The sequence below is a fragment of the Aplidium turbinatum genome, chromosome 15 (assembly GCF_918807975.1).
Source record: "Aplidium turbinatum chromosome 15, kaAplTurb1.1, whole genome shotgun sequence".
Taxonomy (NCBI): domain Eukaryota; kingdom Metazoa; phylum Chordata; class Ascidiacea; order Aplousobranchia; family Polyclinidae; genus Aplidium; species Aplidium turbinatum.
In genome coordinates, this window is record NC_137486.1 from 20,909,009 (window position 1) to 20,934,997 (window position 25,989).

Here is a 25,989-nt window from a genome sequence, read left to right on the forward strand (position 1 = left end):
GTCAACGTTCAAGTCACTCCATTTATTTAAGTGTGCCTCACACAATGATATGTGCTATGTCATGATAATCCATCTGCAGAAACTTCAAATTCAAATGCAAATCTATATCTGGAAATGTCACCTACCGTCGAGAAGGAGCGATCTTCCTGGCGTCAGCACGACCTGACTACTCACTACAGAACAGCGAGCAACTAGTGGTGCGGTACTGATGAGCCCAGCCCCATGGGCGAAACACGTGCGTATTGCTGAGTTCTTGCTACACTCGATTGCCGAGAAACAATGCCGCCTATCGACGGAATCATTGATCTTGAATGGATTTTCAAAATGACAACGTAGTTTTGTCCGAAGACCCCAACAACACGTTCAGGTTTACAACTGCTCTTCTCACCGTCAAAACAAACACAGTAGAATCTCAGCTAGCAAATCGATCTTTTTCTACATGTATTTGACGGTTGCAAACGTTCATTCAATGTAAAACTAAACGATTTTCTAGCTGGGATATGGTTTGCCCAACAGCGACAAACGTCCAGACAGCAAATCAATGCAAAAAACGGTTGATTTTCCATCTGTTAGCTGATTTCAAACAGGCACGACCACGACAAGTTGGTGGCGCGTTTCCTGTTGAAAACAATATTCATCATTTACCAAATTGACTTCCAAGACTTACATCGATTAACATTTCAATCGACAGACTGCGTTTTGCACGACTGAGTTCCTGGTGGTTACTGTATTAAAATATTACCAATTACTTGAAAAGATAGAGCCCGGCTTCTACAGTTTACAGTGTCAGCCAAATGCAGAAAATACATTATTTTGCTTTCAGACATCATGTTTCCAGTGCGGCATGGTGCACTGATTGTGGTTGTGATGTGTTAGTTAGATAATAGTTAGTAAAAGAACTATTGGACAAGTGATGCATGTTTAGTTGTTTACTCTATTGCATTCTTTCAAAATTGCTGTTTGTGGATTTTGAGTTGTGATGTCAGGTAGTAAAGGGAGAAAAAGTAGCTCCACGCTTTTAGATTTTCCGCAAACTTTTCTTTTAATTTCTATTTGGGTTGTTAGCACATTCAGGAACAGGTTCATGACTGATTCATTATGTTTCAAACATGGCGGACGATGATAACCAGTCTTAGCCAAACTACTGTTGTATTTGTCAGCCGTTGTATATTGATTCAATGTCTGCAGACGTTAAACAATGTAAAGAAGAAATGATTTGCTGGCTAGATATTGCGTTGCTTTTGTGACCTAGCCTACAAAAATTGCCTTTTTTTTGTTGATTTTACGTCTGCAGACGTTGTCTACAAACTACAACTTGTCCGAAGAATCAGGTGTTTGTGTCAATTGTGAGAAGCGTTGGTAGGTTGTTGGCACAGTTCAACGAAATATCAATTTCTTATCTTCTGCTACGAGTCAGATTCTGTTCGCTTTGTGATGGAAAATAAATTTTGAAAATTTGGAAAGTCATAGCAGTTCTGTTTCACTTTCAAATGCACACTCTTAAGTGCGCAGTTGGATACTGCGCACCCTGCCAAAATAATTCGACTTGTCAACCTCAGTACAGTAGTTTCAATTCATTAAATTCCTTTGAAAGTACAATAAAAGACAAATAGGATTTATACCTTTGCAGAAAAGGTCTGATTTTTGTGGGTTTGTCTTTTATGCTTGAGTCATTTGGATTTCCTTTGAGAACAGTGATGCGGTCAGGGGCTTGAGGCAAAGATGGACTCGGAAATAGGGTGATTGAGGAGATCAACCCTCCCTCACCCCCAAAAGTCAAAGAAAAATTAACTCTATTTAGTGTTAATATTTTTATTTGTCGAGCTTGCTCAAGATATTTGAAGATAGGCAATATCAGCTTGTTACTACTTCAGTATTTTCAACGGTATGCTTCAATGTATACTTGTATGTGTTTTAGTGTTTTACTAAAATGAAACCTTACTTTTGAATAAATACTTCAGAAATCGCTATTCTAAAGTCACAGGCTGTGTCTTTCCCTGGGCATCAGTGATTCTGGCAAATAAGTCAAACAACTCAACTGATTGTGTTTCTCGGCAGTCAAATATAGCAGGAATTAATAGCAATAGATACCGTGTTTCGCTCGTAGGGTTGGACTCATCAGTATCGCACCACCAATATTATTCTTGTCATAAAGTTCTTGACCGCTGCTTTTGCCTGTCATATTAATACTGGAAAAGTTAGGTTTTTGAAGCACACTATAAGCAAGAGAATCGTCAGAGTTGACAGTACAATTAACTTGCCACTACACCCATATCAGTCATTGTACGCTCATGTTTGTGACCTCATGCTGTGGTTATGAAACAACTTTAAATTTGAAACGTTTGTTTCTTGTTTCTGCAGGTACTTGTAAGTTTATTTTTAAAATGTAAAAGTACCGTTAAAATATATCAACAACGGTTGTACTTTGGTCAGTAGACTATTTCTGCTTTCTGTCTGGTGGAAAGGTAGTCCATCGTGGAATTTTCCTTTTATGACAACTTTCTTTTATCAGAAGCAAATATCACTTTTAACTTCAAGAAAAGGATCTTGATTGATTGATTGCTTGATTGCTGACTGTACCACAATTTCAGTTTTTCACTTTTAAAGGAAGAACAATATCTTACCAACGCAGTAAAAGACCAAATTACAGCAGCTTTTTGCCACAAACACCACAAGAACTACATCTGTTTGTAACATTTAAGACTTTTATAAAAATAGGAACCGGCTGAAGCAAATAGCCTACAGCAGCAAGTTTGATTCCAAAGATCTCCAATCTTCAAGAAACCTTCTATTTAACTTTTATAAAGAATCGTTTTTGACGAAACATCAAACGAAGTCTTTTTTGGCGGATAGCATAGAAAGTGATCGGAATCGAGCTGAAATACAAACCATGGAAGGGAGGTACGCACGCAGAAGCCGCTACGGAGAGAATGGTGGCTCTGTTAGATCCCGCGTCCTTGCTAAAGAGGATTCGAGTCGAATATCGGAGGATTCGAAGTCAAAGAAATCTCATCAGGTTTCTGATGCAAGAGCTTTCCGCAACGCTGAAGGAGTAAAAAGTCGAATGAGTAAATTTTCTTCCGGAGTAAATTCAACTCCTCTGAAGAGCGGATCATCTCGACTTGGAGATGTGACGACACAAAAGAAAGAGATCGAACCGCGCCGCGACAGCGAGGGGTCAAACGTCAGAAGCAAACCACGACGCGATATCTTGAAGCGACACGATCGAGAGCTTGATGACGTGAATAACAATGATGTCATAAAATCACCTCTCTCCAATGGTTCAAAGTATAGCATTGAAAAAATGTCAGTCAAATCTGTGTCCAATGGTGACAGAACAAAGCATATTGAAAGCAGCTTTGTGAAGAAAGAATGGTCTGGCAGCGACACAAAGGTATCGGTTGTTGAGACTTCAGTTGAAACAACTGTTGATGAAGATGTTGAATCTGATGAAAGCGGAATTGATTCCATGATAAGTTCAACAGGTGTGACTGAAAGCACAAAGACGCTATTAGTGGATAATGAAGGTGTTAATGACGTACCGCAAGATGGAGCTGAAGAGTCCGATTCAGTGAATCATATAACCAAAGATACATCACATGACCTTCAATCCGAAGCACCAGCATATCAAAAGGTACCAAACGCCAATATATGTGATACGTACGTTTTTCTACATCACATTATTTCTACACAAATTTTTAGGAAGTCACGCGATGATGTCAACCTTAATTGTACACATTTTTATGACCTGTTTTATCAACCGGGGTCTGCATTTAATTTACAGTAGTAAGTTGAGTTATAGCGGTTGAGTAATTTACCTTTGTAAAAAGCTATAGCAAATCTTTCAAGCAAATTTAATCGAATGACCAAATTCTAATCACCAATCAGGTTCTTGAAGACAATTGCCAAGATGACGTCATCAATGAAGACAAAAGCAGTGAAGTCACGAATGATGATGTCACTTCACCAACAACAGAAGGTGAGAAAACGTTTAAATGTCTCACTTTGACAAAAACTAACTAACTGTCAATAGACTTAATGTCAACGATATATATCAAAATTGATTTTTTGCTTTTTGATGGCGGGTTCATTAAAGTAACATCATTACTGGCTTAATATTCTCTATTTTCTCCTTGAAATTTAATGTAAAGAATATTAGATTTATATTATTATAATTCAACGCAATGTTACGTTTTATAAACGTTTACAAAAGAGAATTGCAATTTTGGAGACTTTAAGTTGCAGCCTAAACACGTTTGCCTTGGTATGTAGTAAAATGATTTTGCAAGCAATACTTCCCAAATAGAACGCGCTAAAATGAGTAGAGTCCATTTTCACTTGCATTCTATGCAACACATGAGTGTGCAACTGTGCATCCTCGTCTAGTGGCGAGATGAATACCATTAGCTTGTCAGTTACCGGTTGCACACTCCTGATAAACTGTGTTGGGTTTGTATGAGTCCCGAAAACTTGATGATCCCATTGGCCATGAGTCATTTTTATAAAGAGGTCCAGTATCATCTTAGGAAGTCTGCTGAGCGCTGATCTTAAGAAACGTTTTCGTTTGTGTTTGGATTCTTAAATTTGCCATAAGTTTGTTGAACTTTTAAGTGAGACGTGCCACTTAAAGAAGAAATAGCACAAAATGCACGACATAGATTACAAAAACACAAATACGTATCTTACCTGTTTTAATCATTGTTTGGTGTCATGAGTGAAGTTAGCATTTCTTTGCTAGTGCTCTCTCAATTTCTTCAGGGTAGGCCAATTTAAGAATCTGTGATTTTCTGAAATAAATTACACACCTCAAGCTTTCAACTGCAAACAGAAACTTCGCTTTCAATTTTGTAACTGAACTGGCAAAGTTCTATGTAAATCTTCCAGGGAGGGATCACACTACAAGAATAAGGTTTCGAAGAAGTGTTTCTGTAAGTGAAGTGATGTTCTATGAGCTGCTTGTGGGAATCCTTATCCTCGCTCGGACTGAAAAAGCTTCTTTGAGAGCTTTAATCCTTGCAGTTTCACATACTTGTAGAAGCATAAAATTCAATAATACTATACAGTGTACTACAATTTTCACAAAGCAAAACACTAACAGAATTGCTTAATCAACAACACCATTCCTTACCCAGCAATATCTTTGCAAAGAGAGCATTAAATCAAACAATACTTCTTGTATAACATGTTGCTCAGTAAACGATGACCATATTTGGTAGCGCACTTTCTCCTCACAACCAAACAAAGCTATTTGAGCTCAATTTCGGCTCAACGCGAGCACGAATCTGCTATTTCCACAACAATCAACTTCTCCTGTCTCATAGATCTCTAGATCCACTGCTTTTATATCGATGCAATATCCGCCGACGTTGATTCATTGTAGAAACTGGTCGGTTTTTCTCAAGTTTATCAAGCTTAATTTGGCAGGAACTTTGTTACTCAACAAGAATTTTTTCCGTAATTCAAAATGTTTTCGTTTCTGTTCAAAACAAGTGGTCGCTTTTTAATTTCGTAAAGTTTTACCTGTTACAGAATGGTGGTTGTATCTGCCGCATAGTATGGCCAAATAAAAGGCACGTCTTCGATAACAATCTATACGGAACATGGTCAATATTGACTATTTGTTAACGAATCTTTATCAATGGGAATGTCGTGTATCTGTGTTTAACTGCAAACAAATTTTTATTTATGTTACATTTCGTTGTTTCGACTTACAGATGTTTTCTTTGGAAATCATGATCAAAATTAGATTCCAGACTCCATTTTACAAAAAAAGTTTTCGAAAGAAATAGGGGTGACTCGATTAACTCCATTTTCCACGGTGCTTCAAAATTTTAGTGAACTTTATAAACATCTGAAAACTCTTTCTCAACACTTTAAGATCTGTGTATATAATCTACAGCATAAGCAACCGCGTGCGGGTTTGCTGTTGGTGAAGTTTTGTTTTCTTTGTAAAAAAACATTGATCAAAAAAAATTCTAACCCTGAATGTCTTTTTCCCCAAAAGTTAAGTGTACCCACTCTCCTATTATAAAGATTCTTTTTTGATTTTCATGTTAAGTTTACATGCATTCTTACATGTGCAACTCACTGGAGTAAAATGAAAACACATTCAAGTGTTTTCGCTTGATTATCAAGATCTAACCCGATGATTTAATTTGGAATACCGAGGTTGAAAAGCTACGGAGTTGTACGGACAACTTCGCACACAAATAGATCGATTGTGATTTGATTAAATGTTCAATTGTTTGATCGTTGATAGGGATGAGGGGGTTGTTTGTGGCTATCGATCAATTGGAAACCTGACTCTTTGCTTATTGTGACGTATGCTTGGACTCGAATACCTCGAGCGCCGTCTATTTGTCAGAGGTGGACGTGCGTAACAATGCGCTATTGTTGGTTGCGTGGGTGAAAACATGTCCGATTGAAAGAATTAAAGTCTCTAAATTTAAACTTTGAAGAGTGTTTTTCTGACTTGACTCAGTTCTAAAACTGTGTTTTTGGGGTAAAAGCAAATAATAAAATTTCCTGTGTGATCGCTGGGCACGTTTTGCTTTCATCTGGTAATTTATAAACTCCCCAACTCATGGCGAAAAATTATTTTTACGCATTCTACCCTGAACAGAAGCCTATCTACCGTAAACATCGTTGATTCATAACGGACAATTGCGCATGTGATGAAACAACCGGTGGCAGGAAACACTCAAAACTTTCCTGTTCCACAACTTGCTTTTAATAACTTGTCACAACTTTCGTTTCTGGAACTAGTTGCAACGTTCATCTGATGAAATTGAAAGTAAAAGCAAAAATAAACAAGATGGTTTATTGCTTCACCACTTGCTGTTAGCGAAGAAATATAGGCAATATTGAGGAAACTTGAAATACTGAAAAGTTAGCATTAACTTGGGCAGCTTGTCATCATATTACATCACCAATTATAATCTGCAATTACTTTTACATTGCATCATCATTTGCAACAACTAGATTCAATAAAAACCTTGACCAGACATAGTCGGCATATTATAGAAACAGATTGTTTTGTTGATCAAATCTACTGTTTCTAAAGTGTATATCTTGACGTCACCGATTGCTGACATCGCACATTTTAAAGTGAGATCAGTACATATTCAATCACAAGTTTTAGTCATTGTGTTTTACGAGCAAAAGTTGTCTGAAAAATGTTTTTCCAATAGATACATTTGATGTAAACCAACAAATATTTTTATGGACACATAAGCATACTACTAGATCAAAGACTTTTCTTTTCAATGAACAAAGCTATAAAATTATTGTCTCAACTAGACAGAACATCAAATACTTGACAAAAAGGATCAGATTTGTATTCCGCTTTTGAGGGTCACTTGCAAAGTCACGAAGATTCCAGGTAGCGGAAATTGTTATTTTTACCTCGTTTCGGCGCAGCAAACTGTTGGAACTATCAAAACGTGGAGACTTTTTCTGTTTGGGTTGAATTATAAATGAGTTCAGTGAGAGGCAAGTTTTCTTTCAATACACGTCTTTTGCTATCTGCATTGATTCAACATTGACGGATAAATGTTGTGTGAAATTAAATAAACAGAATTGTGATTTAAGGATTGCGTGCCGTATTATCAACAACTGTCATAACAAGTTGTTTCCAAAACCCGACATCAATTCTTTAATGTTGATTCCACATCTTCAAACATAGCATCAATCTCAAAACACGTGATTTTGTTTTCTTGGCCTCTGTTGACCCTTTTACATTGGTGCACAATTTGTAGTATCAGTTACATCAGGTGGCAACCTTGTTGCTGAGTTCATGCTTTCAATCAGGGATAGTTTGAGAAACAATAACATATCTTTTCGTGATGCCTTTAGGTTTCAGACACTAGGAAGGATCAGTAAAAGTGAATGAAGAATAATAGCTCTCGATTAGTGGATTCAAAAAATCAATAACATGCTGTTTAGTTTAACGTGCATTTTTCTCACCACCAAGCTACCATGTTGTACATACCAGATGATCAACACCGCTTGTCATTCAAATTGTTAGCGTTCGAAGAATCACGTCATGTCATCATTGTGCCCAGACAATATGAATAACAAAATTAACTTGATATTTTTGAAATAAACGTTGGCTTTAACGGTTCATCATCCCTCCAACAGCTATGGTTTGATTTTGTGTAATCATTGACCGTTGGCCATGCATTGATCAATTTAGGTTTAGTATTTTAGCTTGAGGCAATTTACGGTTGACATTTGAGATTCGAAATTGAGTGAAGAAACGCTCCACAAATTGTTTCTGCTTAACACCTCTGTCATTCGCGATAAACGCTTATAAGATTATAATAAAGCTGTGTTTATTTTCTAACCAATGTTGCTTGTCATTATCGTACAGACAGTGGCGATCTTATATCCGCATTTGCTGTCAAATCGACGAGGAGAGATCGAGAATCAAAAAATAACAACCCTCTTCGAACTCTTGCTGATGGAGAGAATGAGGAGAAAGGCACAAGATCTACATCCGATGATTACGCGCAAAAGAAGCGCCAACAGCGTCATTCCAACAGTGGTTTGGCTGTCGCTGATGACGGAAAAGAAAATGTGGAAAATGATGACATCACAGCCAAGAACGATGTTTCTGAGAACAACAACGCAAAGGATAAATTAAGTTTGGGAAAACTGGGTGAGGGCAGCGCCACAATTGAAGCTTCTGCAGCCCCACGACGACGTCGTCGCGTCAGAAACTCTGGCGATTCATCCCGATCATCAAAAACTTGCAGTCTTGCATCTACCCCCGATGGTAACGTAGAATCTCTAATTGTGAGGTCACCAAACCTTAAAAAGTCGTCCATTGCGAGCACCCCAGAATCTCCCAGCGATCTTTCATTCTCTGTGTCGTCACAATCGTCCACAGGTGACCCCGGTTACGCTCTAGTGAATGACACAAAGAAAGTACCCACCGAACTGGAAAAAGTCACTCACGTGACCGATGACGAAGCTCACGATAAGGTGTTTAAGAAGAAAGAAGATTTTGCTGACGTAACAGACGAGGTACGCGCTGACAACAAAACAAAAACGAAAGAAGAATTTGATATAAAGCCGGAATCTCCTTCGACAACTACTGTAGACAACAATTCGACATCAACAAGGACAAAATCTCTGAGCAGAGAATTATCAACAAAAGCAGAAACCACAGACTATTCAGGTATAAGTTCTCTCAACGATAAAATCTAGTTTTATTTTTCTAATTTGTTACTTTGGGACATTTTTGGACTGATTTTTGCTGAGGATAAGAAATTACGTTTTTGGTAGAGAGGTGATTTTTTTAACAATAGACATAACCTTTGTCTACGATAAGGAATTAGTTTGGAAACAAGTTCTTGGCACAATGCTCAAAACAAAAATTTAACCTTTTTGCTTTTTTTAATTTTGGTTTTGGAACTTTCTAAGTTTACTCCTAAATTAGACTATTTTTCTCGCTTTTTACGACCAAGGAACTTCACATTCCATTGCTTCTTTGCTCAGATAAAATAGAAGAAACTCAATCAGAAGTAAAAGTTACTGAAAAAAAAAAATCTATTGAAGTTGAACTCCAAGTGGTAAGTAACTGTATTAAAGCTTATCTGTTACTTCTTGCTGAAGAAATTTGATTAATTCAATAGTTAGTGTAATTAAAAAACTTTGAACAATAACATTGAATAGAATGTGAGCCTAAATAATTTATCACTTTTTAAGATAACTTTTCTCTTTGCCATTGTTATTTGTATATTCCCATTCATTCGACTTTATTCCAGTGGCGGATCCAGGCGGGAAAAGGGAGGGGGGTGATCGGCGCGATCCCCCCCGAAACACTGAAAAGTAGCTTTTATGCGATATACTTGCAAGGTCTGCATCTGTTGCTCCGTACCCTTAGCAGTCATTTCTATGTTATCGTCAGCTGCATAGCCGTGTGGTGAGAGCTTTTAAAGGACGCGCGAGAGGGCGCCGGTTCGACACCACTCAAGAGCATCCGGTTATGTCTTTGGCAAAACGCTGAATGGTACATCGGAAAGTTGACGTAAAGATTGGATTCCTTGCCTTTCCGCCCACTTAATCTAAATCTTCAACCACCGCGAGTAAGCCTGGATACGACAAGAATTTTTTTTATTTTTAACAGGAAGTTACCAAAGAAGACCCGCCCGCAATGCGTTACACACTTGACAACCTTGAACAATGCACGGAAGAAGCGATCTTGCAGAAGCTGGTAAAAAGTGTGGTTGTGGTGGTCGCGAGATGGCGCAAGACACGAATGTAGCAACAATATTTTTTGTAAAACACAAACTTAATATCAACAGCTATAAAAAGTCATAGCATGAAATACAATAAAACTTCGATAGAATGTAATTATACCAAAGATAAAATAAATATGCACAAAAAATTCAAACGTTTAGTACACTGCATTATGCAATACATACAGTAAACTTAATTTTTATTTCATACACAGGAACTATTACACCATATTTATCTTTGCGCAATATTGTGGGAATCAACGAATTGTTTTAGCTTTTTTGCCGAGCCAGTTGAAAATAACACACAAATTGAAAGTATTCGTTTCCAAACAAAACTCCTTGTTTTAGTTGGGGGAGGCAGATCAATACGAAGATAGAAAAAAGATACGAGCAGCTCTTCGTGTACTAAGAAAAGCCCAGGCCGGTAAGATTTTGCCAGGTTGCAATTTGAATTCTTTTCACATTGATTCAACATCTGCTGAAGTTTAATTTTTTGTTAATTGGAAAACAATGCTGTATAAAAACGATGAATAACTGCTGGAATTACGTTTTCGAAGTTAACGTTTCCACCATAAGGATGGCAAGCGGCAGGTGAAAAAATTCTAAAACAAAAAAGTTTACTCTGAACCGTAACAACATTTTTGTTTTAACACTTTTATTCAAACATTGCTCCTTTCCCAGAATACCGTTTTGTTTGCAACTATTTTTGCTCCAAATACTTTGGCATACAGCTTCGGTAGAGAGTTTGTCTTGTTGAACCATAGGCATACGAAGCCGAGCAACGTTATCAAGTTTAACATATTAAAGATTATTATATATTATTATTGTATATTATGTATATTATTCCTGAAGAGGACATCTTGTGATGTCGAAAACGTTCGATATTTAATTGTTGCGTAGTTTTGTGTTTTTTGTAAATATAATAATCTTTAATATGTTAAACTTGGTAACGTTGCTCGGCTTCGTATGCCTATGGTTCATACTTTGGCATATATACCAAGTAAATGAGCCCCTATGAATGTAAGCAACAACCATAAGAGCCAAGAGTTTCTTATATAAATAAAAGTGTCTTATTCAAATAGAATATTTTATAATAATTATATTGTATTTATGCCACGCTTAATATTGATGCTCCTTGTTGTAACTTTGCACGTTTCTTTCGTAATTTATTAATTGTTGATTGAAGTCAATGTGCTGTGAGTGTTGATCGTAACTAAAACAACTTTCACAGACGGGGTGGTCATGGCTCCCAAACAAACCAGCAGCACCAAATGGAAGTCTCAAACAATCAGCAAAGTCACAACTGACAAGAACAATTCTCAGATGACCAAGAAAACGACAATTGTCACGACAAAGTGAGTTAAAATCATGATCGTCTTCATAAACTTCACACCGTTGTCTTGGTAACATTACGTCATTATGGTAAAGTTTTTTGCTGATATTAATGGAAGATTTGAATTAAAAAAAAAGCTAAGTTACGGAGCGGAATGAAATTTAAGAGAATGGAAATTGAGAGAATAAAACTCAAAGACTGAAACTACAACAACCACTTATTGAAGGAAATTGTACGAGCTATGGGCGAGCATAAAAAAGTCCGTCGGTATGCAAAAGAAACTTTTACCAGGAAAGATGTTTTGACGATGAAATCTCCCAATTTCAGCACTAACTCATAATTTCAAAAGTGTACCTTAAGTAGGCTAGTTAATAAAGTGAGTACATAAAGCATTGTGTTTGCTGTTTTTGCCAGATATCGTTTGATATGAACCAAATCTGAATTCAGTCTCAATTATTGTTTATGTAGATGCAAAGAAACTACTACACCATCTAGTGGATGGAAATCTGGGGTAAAATCACCGCAAGATGCCGACAAAGCACCAGCAGACCCAAAATCGTTAGCAGGTGAGACCTTGTGAGTAAAGGAGCGAGTGAAGGGGGTTCCAGATCTTGATAAGGAACAGACTCACATTCTGACTGTGATGTCACTCTTACAATTGTACATGCATGTGCACATGATTGCTAGTTTAGAAAAGTTACAAAAGACGAGCATGAGGGAAGTTTAAAGTTAATTGTTGCGTGGAAGAACTACTACACTTAAAATTAAGAACGTAAAAAGTTTGAGAAATACTTAAAGTTTAAGCTATCTTCCAATTTTACTAAATTCACAAACAATGTTAATTAAAGCACAAAATATCAGTTTGTTACTGTTTATTACATTGGGAGATGAATATTAGACAAACAGACAATCTTGATAGACATTTAGATTTTTAAGTGAAGTTTTTGCTTGATTCAGATGATTTCATAAACCTTGAGAAGGGCGCAGTGTCACGTAAGGAGCTAATTGTTTTTCTATCGAGTTATTTCATAAAAAGGTCACTATCCTTATTTCCAAGCCTTTAGCTGTATTTATAATTTTACATACTGCTATGCGTCGAGGGGTTGCATAGTGACCTCACAGATAAGCTCGTAAGCCTTGCAGGAAGTAGTTAGATTAGATGACATTTGAAAGCAAAAGAAGGTCAGGTCGAGGTATAGGAAGGTACGCAGACGTTGAATCAATATCAAAATAGATTTGATTATCTTGAATTATCTGAAGTAGTAGAACAATGTGAAGAAGGGGTGTTCTTCCCGGCCATCAGCACAAGGCTGATCACTCGCTAGCACAGCGAGCAGCAGTAACGCTTCGCTAACCAGAACGGTGTAGCTTCCACGCTAGCCATAAAGACCTCCAATAAACGATACGTTTCTGGGCAGCCGATTGTAGCATCGAATAGACAGCGATAGACACGTGTTTCGCCCATGAGGCTGGGCTCATCAGTATCGCACCGTATTCTTGCCACTTGGGTAATCGACACTCGCTCGCACGCTTACGCTCGACTGTTTTTATCAGCTGTGCTACCAGTATAAGTTTTCACATCTTCTGCTTTTATTGATCCGTTCATATCTTCATAATGACCTTCCATCTTCTACCATGTATATAAACGTTCATTCAATGCAAAAAACAGATAGCGCCTTCTATGGCGTCACAAATGCACTTTTGGCAAGGTTAACATTAACTTTGTATAAACTTTCGAAAATGACATACTGGATTGTTCATTTTAATAACGTGGCAAAACGTTGGAATGACATGAATATTTTAATTTTTCTCGCACACGTCTAATTGCTGCTGTTGCCATCCGTAGGCATTTCGGTTCGTCACGTGACACAAATGTACTCTCTGCTTTGTGTTCCAAGTGTTGATTGGCCAACTGAGCGACGACTTTCACAACCTGAACATGATTGCTTTAAGTCTCCCATTTTAATGTTGCCAGCTTTTTGAAATTTCTTGAGGTAACTTACCGATTCAACGACTGTACAGGAATTGTCAAGGAATTGCAACTCAACAACACAAGACTCACCATTATATTTATATTTGAAACAGATACCACAATTTATTGAATGTATTTGGCTTTCATGAAGTGCTTAGTAGAATTAACCTTATCCCAACCAGCAAACCCCAACCAGCTTTTTACATCGATTCAACGTCTAAAAACTCTTTCTGAGTCGGATATTAACAAAGTCTCAAGTTTGTTCACACATTTAGCTAAAAGTTGTTCCAATTGTTGGTTGTGATGCAACAAAGACAGTTCTTATTCAACTTTTTGTTCTTATCTGCCATGCTTCAATCAACTTAGTTTCAAAAACGTTCCCTTGGGGAGAATGTCGCTACATGCAGTTGGTGATTAATGTTCGTCAAATAACGTTGAAAAAACGTCGTAAAAGTATCAGATTGTTACAAAGCTCAGCAACTGGTCAACTCAACAACATGATGACAAATCCAAAGATGCAATTATTTAATCACAATGAATTGGGGCGGCTTGAAGCTAGCTGCATAAAATGCTTTTTCGTTTTTTTTCCTATTTATGATCCAGCAAAAGTGGGATACATATTTGTGCTTAGATTTTTTGGTGAACTCAACGAAGGAAAGGCAGAAATATGTATTTTTATAAAAAATAGAAAAAGCATTCGAAAACTAACAGCAGTATTAATTTCTTAAAAAACGTTCAGAAAGCTTTCGAAATAATCAAAGTCAAGTCAAAAGAAAGAAATGCGCTTGCGAGGTGTAGCTATAGACATATGACATTTGTAGAAGAAGCAGTAGCCTATCAGTCTTATGCGGGATTTTAATAGAAAGTGATGTACAAGACGACTTGGTCATTGCAGCAAAAGTCAGCGGCAGTTTTCTGTTATAGTCACAAAACCGATGGTTGCCTCAACATTGAACATGTTATTACCATGAAGCCATTTTCAAAGTTTTTGAAACCAGCTTAAACAGTATAGAAGTGGTCGACAAAAACTTTAATAAACGAAACAAAATACTCATTTTATTGCAATGTGTTTGCTTGGAAAATTGCTTGTAGAGATAGTTTGCCTTTTGTCCCACATCGAACCAAGTACCGGTATCATCATAAAGCTGTTTGACAAAGACAATCCCGAATTCTGGGATGTTACTGGATTTCATATTATTCTTGTTTATTTGGGAAACATAATGTCTGGAAAATAAAAGGTTTATTAGTCATCACAACAAAGTTTGATTCGCTGTTTTTGTTAAGGTGTCTTTATTTTGCAACAACCAAAAACTAATGATTTCACATTTTTTAATTGAAACGTAACTTAACCTGATGATTGTTTAGCAAAATACGGATTGACGTCACAAACAAAGCGCGACATGTCGTCCGGGAAGAAAAAGGTGAGACAATTTCCAAAGTTATTTTAACAAGTTGCATCTTTGATATTTTAAAGTGTTAAGACATTGTCCACAACCGCTTATGTTGAAAATGACGTGACAAAACCAACCCGCTGTTGTATCACATTTGAAACAGCTCGGTCAATCAACAATCTGTAGCTGATGATATACAAAGTTTAATCAAGCTCAGTCATTCTGTATTTAACACTGGTGTCAAGGGTAATTGTCAACGTAGACTTTCAGCGCAACTGTAGCCAGGCTTCGTTAATGTCACCTACATTCTTGGTCTGATGGCGTCGACTGAGTAGGGAATCAAAGTATTGTGGAGAGTGTACGACATCAGATAAAATACATTATAAGAAATCGCTATTTTTTATTGCACGATTGTTATTTTTGTTTATTGCAAGTGGTTAAAAGGAGGGAAGCCAATCTTTCTACTTTGAAGTATTTCATGGAGCATCTTGCCAAGACACGGTCACGTGCTTTCTGTAGTTGTGGAATTGACGTCCATTCACATGTCATACAGACATCACCGGTCGGCCACTTAGCCGCATAGCGATGATTCGTAATCACCCGAGACAGCAAAATTCTTCTTTTTATCATTGATTCAACGTCTTTAAATGTTGAATCAATTCAAAAATGACAGATTTTCCTGTGTGGGGCCAAAGTTTGCAGAATTGCTTCTATACCGACATATCATATTCTATTTGTCCCCTCTATTTATTACCATTTGTTTTAGAAAGCAATTACAGTGGAACCAGCATATTGGTGTTAGAACCACTACTATTCTAAAATTCAAAATCTTTCATGCTCATTATTCTGCAGGTTGGGAGCATATTTGATCGTGAAGAAGAGGCTCCGAAAAAATCTAGTGGAAGGCTTGACATAGAGCGCCGCCAAGCGGAAAGAAGAAAAGAGATCACACGAAACAGGTCCATGCCCGCATCGTCTTCTAAAGATGCAAGGAAGATGTTTGTTGCAAAGCTTGAGGGAGAAAGTGGTGGCACAAAGTGAGCAATGTTTAAGTTTTTTTTATAAACTGCAGTAATTGGTGTGTACAACTGTACAGTGTACATCCCCACGAGCAAACCAACCGTTTTTTACATCGAGTCAAATTGACTGGTTTGCTGGCTCTGACAGAGAGGTACCAGAAACGAAACAAATATACGAGGAATATTGTTTAGAACAAAAACTTTGCTTCTTTTGCTAAATCACAATTACCGCTTATAATGAACTTTTTATGCCCAGATGGCATTGACTGCTGCTGAGCCTACTTAGCACGAAAAATGCACGTTCTGACAGCAAAACCATGGTGGCTTTATTTTTTCGTTTTTTTTCCAAAACTTTTGATAATTCGGTTTATGAATAAAGTTACTGGCAAAGACAAAAAATACTTTATAAACTTTTGCATCAAAGATTACAGCAAATTTAAACCCTGCCTTGTTTTTCAGGGGGAGTAAGAAAGTGGGCAAAAGTCCATCATTTGTAGTTCCTAATGCGAACAACATTAAACAAATGCTGCTGAAATGGTGCCAGGCAAAGACTAGAGGATATAAAGTACGTATGCTGCTTAATATCTTTGCGTTGGTCTAATATTGGCCGTTATTGGTTACAGTACTGACATAAATCATTGTTTTTGAATGTTGGTGGTTATTGCATATCCGTCGTTGGTTGGGTTTTGTGCTTCAGTGTTAGTATGATGATGTATATTGCTAAAATAACTCTAACAGCGTAATTAGAAGTTTGGTGAAAACTCGAATGAAGTCATCCACTAATCGTAGTTGTAACTATTGTAGAAATGTACTGTAAGCAACCTGGACGGACAAATTCTAAAATTCTGCTTTCCAAGAATCAGTTTTTGCCCTCCGGCCTTTCCTTACCAAATGCAGCCTAACCGAAAGTGATTTACTCTGGTTTGTTTCATCGTCGTCTGCATGAGACTGTGACATCACTATGCTCCTGACAATACAGCTGTTGTGAAGTCATTAATCATTTCAAATGAATTTCTTTCAGCATGTTGACATCAACAATTACTCGAGCAGTTGGGCGGATGGAATGGCCTTCTGCGCGCTTGTTCACAATTTCTTTCCCGATGCTTTCGACTACTCCGAGCTTGATCCTAAAAATAGAGCCAAAAACTTCGACCTCGCCTTCACAATGGCCGAGTAAGTGAGAACTCAGGGATAATTGTAATGTTGTAATTTGTATCATCTCTGGTAGAGACATCCGCCCCTTTTTGCATTATTACCACGTTTGCAGATTTTGTTTTGTCATCCACACATCACAATCACTTGGACATGCATCCAGTTGTATCATTTCATTCAGTTTATTCATTTTTATGCGGCTTACACACACCAGCATGACAAGAAAAAAGAAACTTCTATTAAAATAACATAACTATAACATGGGGGTATGAATGGGTTCAGGAAGTGTGACTATTTGCATAGACAAAACAGCTAAAATTTTTTTTTTTTGGATTTTGAATACATCTTTAAGTTACTCTTATATAGCCTATAGAAAGGACATTTTGTAAACGGCAAATAATGACCTTTCCAGTATAGGGAGGCAAAAGCAGATGTACACTAGTTTCGTGTCCTATTCCCTAATATAGACTTACTGTATATGTAAGATCATTTCTTTATCATGCCATCTTGCGGGTGAATGTTTTATCATGCATGTCCGCATGTGTTTGCTTAGAAATCATGGAGAAATCCCGCCGTTACTCGATGTTGAGGATATGGTGAGGATGGAAGAACCCGACTGGAAATGTGTCTACACCTACATCACCGAGTTCTACAAACGTATACGAGATCTTGGTTTCTAGAAGAAGACAGCATCACGTCGGTACCTCTCTTTCAACATCAACGGACGGCAGTGTTGCCAAAGATATTGGTTTTGACAGCGTCCACGAAATTCTTTGGATGAGACGCTGCTCGATTGCTTGCAAACACTGATCTTCGATCAATCAAATGATCGTTTCTAGCACTAGTTGCAACGTTCGTCTGATGAAATTTTGTTGTTGCTTTTACTTTCAATTTCATCAGATGAACGTTGCAACTAGTGCTAGAAACGATAACTGTCCTGATGAACACCCAAACGTTTCAGTATTCAATCAAACGATCATTGCCTTGATAGTTTTTCTCCAAAGAGAAAACAGTGAATTCCTTGTTTACAAGAAGCATCAAATATTCATAATTTTACTGTTTCATAGCTAAGACGCACGTGTGTTGTGTATGGACCAGCCTCCTCTGGCTTTCAAGCTCGTTCAATCATTGTTTTAACGTTATTTTATCTGTCGCATGACGTCATGATCACGTCATCAAACCATGGAACTTGATTCAGTTTGGAATTGTTTTTTATTTTAGTTTTTTACTATTTTGCTCATTTTTGCTTTATCTGCAACATGCTTGCTACAATATTTGCTCGATAGAGCGCTATTTAGTCTAATACTAGCCTTGCCGTTCTAACTTAGGCTATTAGCCATCTGTATTCTTGGCCAATGGTTGGAATACAAATCAAAAGTTTCTTTCTGTTAAACATTAATTACGTTTCTATTTTATCACAAAGTTTATAACATTTTCTAACCTAATAGGTGTAGTTTTATATTTACGTTCAAATTCCAGTGTTGCCAGATGATTTTTTTGTTTATTGCCGCTGTACATTCATCAGCAAACTCTGTTTTATTGGAAGTGCTGCTCGGTTTGTTTATCTGGATTGAAGTTTTAAACAACTTAAGAAACGGTGCTTTCTTGATGCGAACCCTTTGCTTTATCGGCAATTTCTCAGATAACTTTTTCTCCAGTCGAAAATTATTGCATAAAGTGTGAAACTATATTGTATTTACTTGGCTGTTAACTGTAGTTACTAATCAATACGAGTAATGAACACAATCAGATAAAACACTTTCGCATTGTTACTGAAGCCTTTGCATCTCCTGGGGCTTATTGGATATGATTCTCCATAGGCCCGATTGGAGTCTTTGTAACGTTTTTGTCCATACGTTAGCGGCTTGAATAAGCACTTGGCTGTGTGCTGTCAGACACAAAGGAATACACAGCACTACTTGCCCACTATTACCACAATGCTGTATAAATAGAAAACCACAATACTGCGTAATTAAATTTAAATTGTCTCTTTTGTATTGTTTTTAAGCTTCTTATCTCTTTTAATTCATTTGGTTTATTGTTAAAGTTCTACAGTCTTCGTTAAACTACAGTACACTTTGTTACAGCGTCAACTGTCGAGCTTTTATCAAAGATTAAACCTGTTCACTTACTGTTGCTATCAATTTTCATATCATCTGCGCTTCGGTATGCATTTAAATCAACTTTCCAACCATCAAATCAGTCCATTTTTGCACTAAATAAACGTGCGTGGGTGCTGAATTGAGATAAAAATGGACGGATTTGATGGTTCTTGTAAGACATAGGCCTACTTGATTTTTTTACGTTCTGTGGCTGGTGAGAACTTCCTTTATGTTTTGCGTTAAAATACAGCATTTGCATCAATATTGAAGTCATCATCCCCCATTTAGCTAAATACTTTGGAGTTCATGGTTAATTGGTTATGAATCGAATGTTGCTCGTCAAGTGTCTGGCGAAACAGTCGTTAAGGGGACATCTCTAATGAAAACAACAAAATAGAAACCGAATTTCTTTGTATTTTTTTTTTTTTTTTTATCAAAATTAAAGAAATTTGCCGCGTTGATTCTAAAACAACTGTACACAGTAATAACAGAAACCAGATCCTTGTGCAAAGAATTAAATTTGTCATTCATTGTTAATGAGTAGGGCAACCAAAAGTCAATAAAGTCAAAATTTTTCTGCCTTGTTCAAAGTTTATAAAACGTCCATAAACTAAATTTCAGGCTGACACGAAGAGAGGCTTCAAAGTTATTAAGTAAAAAAAAAGTCAAATTTCATGGTTAGGTCAAAATTTTCTTTTAACGTAGTTTTTCTTCTCTCTATAGATATTTTATTAAAGCTATACAGATATTAAATTTTTGTTGCAATTTCTGTTGCTATTCTGACGTAATAATCTATTTATTGCAATTTCTGAGGTAATAATCTTGTTTCTCCCACTTCTGACGATTGAATATTAAGTAGGCTAGACGTGAAAGGCAGGTAACGTGGTCTTTGTTCTTGGTTAGGTGAATACTCAAACCATTATACATATAGTATTGAGTTTTAGCTTAGCATCCCATCGCGTAATACTGCAGAACCCTCTTAGTAATTTCGGGATATTTAAAGACTCTCCATATTTATCTTTTGCAGTTTTTCGAGTGACTTTCATTACCTGTTCGTTAGCTGTGGTGTCGTTGAGTCTTCCACATTTTTCTTTTATTTCATGAGAAAAAGAAGATATCCTTACCTAACGGTTTGATTTCTACTAACTTAATATGCTTTGTATTTTGCATTTGAGTTGCAAACGCAGAAAGTTATTGGTCAAAATTAAGGTCAAAATTTGTAAATTATAAAGTCAAAATTTCAGGTTTTTAGGTCAAAAAATTGGTTGCCCTATTAATGAGTAAAATGCATCTCAGAAAAAGTTTTCTTTCTAACCATTAGCGCTGACGCGTCTTCTAGTCATGTCGAATTGGGCCGACATGGAGGGTTCTGATGCCAGACTACGCACAGGGTGGTGCAGGATGCGCCTGGCCACCCTGGTAAGTTCTGTTGCTCCCGCGGCTGCAAACTCTCTACGGAGTGACCACTAAGGAGCGGCCACCTGCTCCATTGCGTTGACTAACCCACTCCGCCAACCAGGGGCTCTCTTAAGCAATGTTAAAAGAGCATGCAAAGATTAAGCAATAAACCATTGTGCTATTTGTAACCATTGTGCTATTATTAGTGCTTGTGCATCGAATCAGGACCTCTTGTACAAAGATTCGAACTCGGAACCATTAAGAGCGAGCTCTGTGTAGCCTATCTCCTGAACCACTACTATGCCAATGAAGAATTTCTTGAATAACGAGTTTTTAGAATAGCCCATTTGGCAGTTTGCTTAAGAAATCGTTAGTGACACTGATTGATCAAGAAAATAAAATATCTTCTGACAGGTGTCAAACCCACTACAATGCTTAATATGAACGACTCGGTTACATGTCTTGTAATACAAACGAATTTATTTTCACACGATTCAGTTCAATCATAAACAGCTGAAAATTCTATTCGATCAGCCAGCAGCCAAGTCATCTTCAATTAAGCTTATTCAAATAGAATGATTCAAAATAGAATGGTCATTGTATTTTTGTTTGGATGCGAAACGTACATGAAACAAAAACGTGCATATGAGTGTGCATCCAGTGAGAGATTGTGAAAGACCGTAGCCCTGAAGTCGTCGAATCTGCACTCTAAATAGAATGACACTGATTAATCATCATGCAAAAGGAAACATCCTCACGAGCAAAAGCTGTATCCTCGAACGATGGGCAAAATTCTATGAAGAACTCTATCACGACAATCCGCAACAGATACTCATCGATGACTCTGCCTCTGACGAAATCCCATCTATTTTAAGAAGCGAGATATCTAATGCTATTAGCAACTTAAAGTATGACAAATCTCCCGGTATAGACGGCATTTACTCGGAATACCTCAAAGCAGGAGGCGAACCTCTAATCACAGCACTGCTTCATCTCTTCAATTCTATCTTAACAACGAAAAAGATACCCAGCAATTTTAAAGAAGCTCTAATAATTGTAATCTACAAGAAAGGCAATAGACTCGACTGCAGCAACTACCGTCCAATAAGTCTACTCAGTCATGTATACAAACTCTTTATCACTATCATTGCGGCACGCGTAAAAAATGACCTATACGCATCCCTCCCCCCTACACAAGCAGCCTACCAACCAGGAAGAGGAACAATCGAGCAAATCTTAGCGCTGGAACAAATCATAGAAAAGTCTATTGAATTCAACAATTCCGTTCATATCACCTTCATTGACTTCAAAAAGCGTTTGACAGTGTTAAATTACCCTACCTTTGGCAACTTCTGGATAAAACTTCCATCAACAAAAAATACATCAACCTCTTGAAAGCAACGTCCGACGACTCTAAAGCACTAATCAAAACAGACATCGGAACAACCAGACGAATTGATATTATAAAAGGTGTTAAGCAAGGAGATGTCTTGTCTGCTATCCTGTTTTGCATCGTAGCGGCTGCAATAATCTCAGAAACAGAAAATAAGTGTATAACTGGATTCAGCATAGGCGGTCATGTAATATCCAACTTAAGCTACGCAGACGATATGGCCATTTTGAATAATTCTAAACTGAAAATGCAGGAATACCTAGATGCTCTATCAAAAAATGCTGCTAAATTCGGCCTCCAAATAAATGTGTCCAAAACCAAATGAATGACAACCGACAAAACTAACAACACACTCAATCTCACTCTCTATGGAAAACAAATAGAACAAGTACCAGAATTCATATATCTTGGCTACCGACTATCCGCAACCAACGATGGAAAGACTGCAGTGCAACACCGAATTGGCTTAGGCTGGGCAGCATTTAAAAAGAACAAAAAGATTCTAACATCCAATAGACTCCCAGTCAAACTGAAAGCAAAAATTTTCAACACTTACCAGTCGTGCTGTACGGTCTAGAATGCGTAAATTGGACATCATCAACAATGAAAAAACTCACTACCTTCCAAAATCACATCATGAGAAGCATGACCAACAAAAGGTTACTTGATCACACAAAAATAGAAGATCTTCTAACTATGACAAAACTACATCCAATTGCAGCAATAATAAAATCAAAAGTTTTAAAACTGTTCGGCCACACTAAAAGATCACAATTCGGAATCAGCAAAGTTTGCACAGAAGGCAAAGTAGAAGGAAAAAGAAAACGTGGCAGACAACCAAAACGATGGCAAGACAACATTCAATCATGGACCGGACTCCACTTGACGACACAGGGCGAGTTGGCTCAAAATCGCCACTCTTGGAAGCAAATAAGCCATGTTGATGCGCAATCTGCCGCAGGCGGAGATAACGACTGATGATGAATTATCATTTATCAAACAAGGTTTGATCGAACTCGATAATCGGCAAACTCAATTTAAGGCTAAATAGAAACATAATCAACCGCTGGATCTGATATGATCAAACTAAGATTCGAACTCGCAATCCTTCAAAATACACAATACACAATCTAACTCTGAGTTGGAATGATATGCAGGCTACAGTACAGTTGAGAAGGAGCGATCTTTCTGGCGTCAGCACTACCTGACTACGCACTGTAGAAGAGCGAGCATTGTGTTTCGCTAACCATACCGGTGTAGCCTCCACACCAGCCATCAAGACTTTTCCTAACAACATGTGCTTCTCGCCAGTCGAGTGTGGAGGAGTAAGGCTACAGTGGTTGGTTGGTTAATGAAGCCTAATTGAAAGCTTTCCCGACCAAATTAACTCTTATTTTGTATCTTGACTGCATGTCGTGTTTATAGCTATTGTAATAAAACTTAATTTCAATAAACTTCATCATTTCTGCCATTATTTGGTTTTATGTTTGCGTGCACATAGCCACGTTTTCTTTCAGTTGTTATCAAAATTTACTTGTTCTCTGTTTGAAAACTCCACATTGTGTTTCCATGCAATTATTTCAGCATCAAATTGCCCCACTTCTACAATGTTAGCCAACAAAACCAGGGCTGTGGAGTCGGAAGGATTTTGACGTGTTTGGAGTCGGAGTTGTTAAAAAAAGGTCAACTCCGATTCCGACATGATACAAAACGATAAACAATGAAAGCTTTGTTTGCAATATTTTTTCAACATATTGTTTCTTGTTCTCCGTACTTTGTTCTACGTTCTCCTGCTCAACAACTTCACCAGAAAATAGAAATGTTTGTTCTTGTTAGTTTTTATGAAAGTCGCCGTTTCAGTTTCGATCACAACTTAAAGTAAAATTGAATTTAAAAAAAATAAAAAAGGACAATTTTTTTTAAATCTGGCAACGCTGAAGTTGGAGTCGGGATCGGAGTGGGAGTAGGCCAGTTATAAATAGAGGAGCCGGGGTCGCAAATTTTTCGACCGACTTCACAGCCTTGAACAAATCGTTCGTCGGACCACTCGGCATGCGACAACTGAGCAAGTGTTTCAAATCAACAATTATTGCTCCTGTCAAGTCAGCAAATGAGATTTACGGACTTGTTTGGTCATCGCTTGTCAAACTCATTTTTCTGACTTGTGACATGTCAAGTTTCAGCTTGCTCAGTTATCACTTTCTCAGTTTCATTATTTACCAACTACAGCTACTTGCTAAAATGTTGCTAGCTCAGTTATCACTTGCTCAGTTGTCCCTTGCTCAGTGCACAACTGCTGAGTTGTAAGAGACTCGAACAAAACCGTCTTTTATCATTTTTTTTTTCCTTTATGTTTTGTCATTGAGAACCTGTGTGGATGTTGTAACCTATTTATTTGTGACCTCAGAAAGCATGCTGAAGCTGCACCTCTGTTGGAAGTTGAAGACATGATGATCATGGGGAATAGGCCGGATAGCAAATGTGTCTTCACATACGTCCAGTCGCTTTACGGAAAACTTAAAAAATTCGATAAATCTGCGAAACCTCAAACTGTGGTGGTGAAAGTGAAAGGCGGAGAAACATCCTCATCCCCAATCTAGTTCCGTTCTCTTATCTTTCACTTTTTTAAAGTTTGGCTCCAGCGGGTCCTGGTAAGCAGGAACGTCCATGTCGTCATTTCGAACAATGCCATATTACGTCATTAGAAGGTTTCTTATTTGCATTCTTACAAATGTTTTTTGTTTAGACCAGAGCTTTTACGATAATGTTTTATCCACAAGTGTTGCTGTTGAAAGTAGTTGTTATTTTTTCTTGTCGCTTTCCCACAATGGCTATATCACTTCGACTCCACCATATTTTGTGCAGAATTCTTTTAGTCCATTAAAATCCTCAGACAGCAAAATTCGTCATTTTCTCATTGACTCAAGGTCTGCAGATGTTAAATCATTGTAAAAATGACGAATTTTGCTGTCTGGGTCTTGTGGTCAACAGCGGTCACAATGTGGCCGCTGTTGACAACCACGTTGTGGCACTCCATGTAACTGTCACCTGACTAGAATTGTGACGTAGCTTCTAGAACCTGTATTTTTAGAGTCGCAGTTTTAATGCAGCATTGAGAATAAGATGCAAACAAAGCAAGTCCATTTGTTCAAATAATGTTAACCTGAAAGACGCGAGAGATATTCAAAAAGTGTTTCCATAAGTGTAGTGTTTTTATGAAAAGTACTTAGCCTATTGACTAGCTCTAACTGCTGAGCTAGGTATGTTGCTAGTTCAGTATATTTGCTTTCACGAGAGCAGTTGCGCATGACTCAATGCTGGCTTCAACAAAATAAGCTTAACAACCTTCTTTAGGTTATCTTCTGTGGTATTCTTATTCGAATAGAATGTAATAATATATAATAAAATAACAAAGATAACATGCATGCAAATGTAGGCGACAATTTCCATTGGTGGAAGTAGCCTACTTGTTATCTCAGTTTGAAAACTGGTACAGTACCGTAGTATACTGTAATTTTGCATGGGAAACGTGCGTCAACTAATCTGTTGTAGTTACTGGCATTATAAGTTGTCTTTTTATTAACCACTTAATGATAGAAGTCAGAACTCTACGATTCCATAAGATTAAGATCCAGCATTCCAGCAGGTCGGGCCAGCGTTCCTGGTGTCATGCAGTGTTCCAAAGTGTTCTTGGAAAACTTAAGTTGAAGATCACATAAAAATACGACTACTCATAGGCGCATTTGTTATATGCTGGTCGATGCAGCAGATAAGAAAGTTTTAACCAACCAGAAAGGCAGATTTATATCAGCTAATTGCAGTCATGCGACTCATGCACGTTAGAAAGTAAATTAATTGAACTTCACGCCGTCGCTAGCGTGGCCATGGGGGGTTAGGGCTAGAGAATAGTCATTTCAATAAAGTAGTTTCGATTCCCAGCCCTGCCATTACTGTTTTTTCGTCTGTAATTACCAAACAAAGTTTA

At 37.5% G+C, this 25,989-nt stretch overlaps 1 protein-coding gene across 2 annotated transcripts; it reads left to right on the top strand.

The window, feature by feature from the left end:
- The first annotated feature begins 2,367 nt into the window (after positions 1-2,367).
- LOC145784460 (uncharacterized) lies at positions 2,368-25,486 on the top strand. Of its 2 annotated transcripts, none has more exons than XM_082596278.1 (13): positions 2,368-3,634; positions 3,889-3,979; positions 8,372-9,181; positions 9,502-9,575; positions 10,133-10,219; positions 10,593-10,668; positions 11,476-11,599; positions 12,046-12,143; positions 14,915-14,970; positions 15,793-15,977; positions 16,419-16,524; positions 16,981-17,132; positions 24,412-25,486. In XM_082596278.1, exons 1-13 carry the CDS (start codon positions 2,891-2,893, stop codon positions 24,602-24,604), a joined length of 2,796 nt encoding a protein of 931 aa, XP_082452404.1. In that variant the 5' UTR covers positions 2,368-2,890; the 3' UTR covers positions 24,605-25,486. The 2 variants fall into 2 exon arrangements, with proteins under 2 accessions (XP_082452404.1, XP_082452405.1); XM_082596279.1 differs by lacking the exon at positions 24,412-25,486 and adding an exon at positions 17,665-19,475.
- The last annotated feature ends 503 nt before the right edge of the window (positions 25,487-25,989 follow it).